The sequence below is a fragment of the Papilio polytes genome, unplaced genomic scaffold (assembly GCF_000836215.1).
Source record: "Papilio polytes unplaced genomic scaffold, Ppol_1.0 DF823399.1, whole genome shotgun sequence".
NCBI lineage: Eukaryota > Metazoa > Arthropoda > Insecta > Lepidoptera > Papilionidae > Papilio > Papilio polytes.
This window is the reverse complement of record NW_013525805.1, coordinates 417,377-421,565: the sequence shown is the minus strand read 5'-3', so window position 1 is coordinate 421,565 and position 4,189 is coordinate 417,377. Positions and strand designations below refer to the sequence as shown.

The 4,189-nt window shown below is 37.4% G+C and overlaps 1 protein-coding gene across 1 annotated transcript in view; it reads left to right on the top strand.

Moving 5' to 3' along the window:
* Positions 1-4,189, top strand: part of LOC106104710 (DENN domain-containing protein 4C) — a 23,814-nt gene that overhangs the window by 17,187 nt on the left and 2,438 nt on the right. Inside the window, exons 27-34 of the mRNA XM_013284838.1 lie at positions 6-19; positions 504-587; positions 1,704-1,781; positions 2,467-2,693; positions 2,773-2,897; positions 3,058-3,240; positions 3,818-3,908; positions 3,985-4,180. Of these exons, the coding sequence (XP_013140292.1) occupies positions 6-19; positions 504-587; positions 1,704-1,781; positions 2,467-2,693; positions 2,773-2,897; positions 3,058-3,240; positions 3,818-3,908; positions 3,985-4,180 (998 nt within the window). The remainder of the gene's footprint in view (positions 1-5; positions 20-503; positions 588-1,703; positions 1,782-2,466; positions 2,694-2,772; positions 2,898-3,057; positions 3,241-3,817; positions 3,909-3,984; positions 4,181-4,189) is intronic.

The following is a 4,189-nucleotide window of genomic DNA, read 5'->3' as shown; positions in this document are numbered from 1 at the left end:
ACAAGGATGACCAGCCAGGGTATGCTTATATATTTGTCAATTGAACATTTATATATCTTTTTAACCTTCCAAAAGGAGGAGATTCTCAATTCTTTCGTATAATTTTCTGTATAATAAGGTGACTAACGAGCGAGGAAAGAAATGTAAAAAGTAAATTTTTCCCCGTCTATGCGTCTCCTCCACCGTCAAATCCACTTCCTCTTTTCTCCCTTTTTATGAAAAATAGTGGAAATAGAGCTGCTTTATCATAAATTAAAAACCTTTGGGGACATTGAAGATTGTGAGATGTCATTCTGTCTACATTCTACTCGTAGTGTTAAGGATTGCAAAGTGTTTCGAGCAAATTGTTATTTGATTTTTCTTTGTCTCCTGTAGATATTTTATTCCTATTAGTTTAAAATAATACTCGACTAAAAAACGATTATATTGTCACCCCTATGACAATAACCGTGCAGCTTTTCCATATTTCTCCCTGCAGATTTAACCTGAATGGTTTCTTATAGGAACCTGCACAGAAGCGAGACAGCGCCGGGGACTATGTCATCTGGCCTAGTCAGTCTCGGGAACACGCTGAAGATCAGCTTTGGGTGAGTATTGCAGCATATTTACATACTTTAGTGTATACCAAAGAGATTAAAACAATACAAAGAGTAGGCACAGTTGACTTCACTTGAGACATTTTTCAAATACGCACTAACGCCTCAAACACCTGCACGTGGACAGCCTCATAACCACATGTCAATATAATTAATAATATTGAAATGTTTACATTTTATTTTGTTACAACGTTTTTTTATAACATAAGATCAAAACAAGGACACGAAATGGCGTACTAAACTTTACAACTGATATATTGCCTGTCAGAGAAATTATCGACGAAAGAAATGTTTTTCACTATGTCTAGTCTATGTATTTCTTAAATGTCTTTGGTGCAGACACATACTATACTCAGTTTATTTTTTTTAATGAATGCTTAGTTCAGCGAATGTGTGCTAAACACAGGTTTTTATCAGATCGTTAAGTTTTTAATTCTATGTTTATAAATTCGCTAAGAACTACAAAGTTAGAGTAAGTATGTTTTATGTAATTAATTTCGTGTGTTTTGCTATGCTCTAGATATGGCGTGATATATTTTTGTTAATAATACAATTTATGTTTTGTTGCAAATATATTTTTATTATTCTCATGTTTTAAAAATATTGTATAGCAAAGAATCAGATGATCTTTTGATTAATTAAAACTATTCACTAACTCATTTGTTAAATAATATTCACCAAATTGTATGAGGAAGATCAAATTAAGATTGTCTGATGTCCATTTTAAATTATTAATAATTTTTTTAAAGCATGTTTAGATTTAACACATTATCACTTTTTAATGTAGCTGAATAGATAAATAGAATAACAAATGGATCTATTGATTTACATATGGGCATTGTCATTTCAGTGACTCCCTTTTTAATCATAGCACTTTTTACGCTATCATCAACTTAGAACCAATTTCCACTAGCGAGACTCTATCTCTACGCGGACGCTTTTTGCTATATGTCTCATTTCCACTGGCGCGCCAGCTACTGCTAAACGAAACGAAAGCCGCTTAGTGAAAATTGCATTTATGTAGATATAATTTAATACAAGATAAGATCCATTTGTTTGTAAATTGCACCACATGGCAAAGCATTGCTAGAATATTTGTTCCTTTAGACGCTATTCGCCCGGCAGACTGTCGTTCCGCAAGGAAAACATGAAACTAGGAAAGGCAATGATCGAGAATTATTTCAGGTAAGACCAGTTTCTTCTCCTTGCAACAAGGTGAAGGTTAAATCGGTGGTGGTCTTAATAACTATTCGGTGTTTCAATAAATAATCTTTACATTTTGTACTTTTGAAGGTTCTTTAACACGTTCAGTGCCGCTTACGTCTTTTTATTTCACTTTTTCACATAAATCGCAGTCGCCTGGAGTATTTTAAATTAATGTTAATTCATCTTAATATTAATGAAAAAAAAATAATATTTTGTCTTACTGGTTTCTTTTCTCTGTTTTGGTAATAAATCGAGTGACGGCAAACTAGTACTACACGACTAATCCCCAAAATAATTATATGTAGGTATACATTGCCTCGAGCTTCGAAAATCGATGATGTGGGTTTCTTATTCTCTAAGCTTGCTGTGTTTCAATTTATACTTTATCTTATTGCTTGCTTGCTTGGTATTTAACTCACCTTTTACACTCATTTATTTCGCACCAAATGTAATAACTGCTAAATAAAATGTAACCAAATGTTATGCTTATGTACTCTTCCATTTTGAACATATATTTCATACATTCGTAAATGTTAAACTCGCCCTTGACGTTGAATATAAGTTCTTATGAAACCTATTTATACATTCAGAATAAGGAATAACTATCCGGGGATCTTGTTTCATACATATAAAAAAATCGCAAATAAATAATACTACATTCCAGTCCGACGAGTATAGCAGGTAAGAAGTCAAACGAGTTACTTCAGAGCGGTCTGAGCAGTCTGAAGTCAGCTGCGACCAGTATGGCGAAGAAGTTCGATGAGATGAAGGAAGTGATATCGGCCAACTCCACGCCTGTCAAAGGCGCCTTCGGCAACGCGACCAGCGCTCTCACCAGCTTCATCACTGAAGAGGACTCTAATGATGGCTCTTCTGAATACAACCCCGATGGTAAGTTTTTTGCTTGTATTTTTCATTACTATTTAAAGATACGACATATGTGATTGTTTATAAACATAAATTGCTGCAGAGGGATCTATCGGTGGCGGGTTCAGGCGCTCGTCGAGCGACGCCGAGCTGGCTTGCAGTATGGAACGCGGCTCCCTCGCTACGCTGCTCTCGCACCTGCCTGACAATCTGTACCCACAACATACAGTAGGTTTTCATATCATATGTAACAATGTTTATATGAAATTGTATTATATCTTTTAATTTTTTGTTCCACACAAGAAGAAATGTTTAAAAGAAAAAATCTGCATGCCATGAGCATTCCGTTGCTTTGTATTCCATTGCTTATTTTGTAAAACTATGTTAGGAGAGCTCTAGTCCCGAGAGGGCGGCGGTGCGCGTGCAGCTGACGTCGTGCTCGCAGTGCCACCAGTGCCTCGGCGCGCTCTACGACGAGGACATCATGGCGGGCTGGGCGGCCGACGACTCCAACCTCAACACGCGCTGCACCGCCTGCGGCAGGCACACTGTGCCGCTGCTCACCGCACAGGTACGTACACTTGCGTACACGCACGTACATGCACGTACACAAGCACGCATTCACGTACACTGCTGTACAGACGGTTAACACTCACGTACACTTTCGAACACATGCGTGGACTCACGTAAACACGTACGTATTGAGGGACGTACATATCCATGTATACAAACACGCAAGTACATATGCACACATGGAAGCGGACGTACGTTTACGCACACATACGAGTAACCTTATTGCTTCAAATAATCTAATCTAACTAATATTATAAATGCAAAAGTTTAGATGGATGGATGGATGTTTGTTTGTTAGTTTGTTTGTAGCCTTAACGGCTGAACGGATTTCGATAAAATTTGGTACAGATGTATAGGATAACCTGGAAGAACGTATAGGCTACTCGCTTTTTTTTTCCGCGCGACCGGAGTGCGGGCGAAAGCTAGTATTATATAAAAAGAAAGCTATCTTTCTTACTTGGTTTAAGACTTGGTATTATGATTTATGTTAATTCCGGCAAAAATGTCTGAAGGCTTGATAGCATTCGAATATCCAAAGTACGACAATTTATTTACACGAAAACTTTTGTTTTCAGATTTACCGAGAAGAGCAAAGTCAACCGGAAACAATTAGTGTACCTTATTTGAATCCTTTAGTTTTGAGGAAGGAATTTGAGTCTATACTGGGTGAGTACAAATGTTTAACTATTGCAAATGTTTAAATTTTCTATTGATTTTTAGTAACCAAGTTCTTTCCCAATAGGTAGAGAAGGTGACTTATGTTTAGCGGAGCCGGAGTTTGTGGAATCACATCCTATAGTGTACTGGAACCTGGTGTGGTTCCTGGAGCGCGCCAACATCGAGAATCATCTGCCGGACCTGCTCTGTCCCAACTTCTCCGCTAAATACCAGAGCTGTGATACACTGCATGATACAGATAACACTGGTAGGAAAACTTCGTTGGAAAC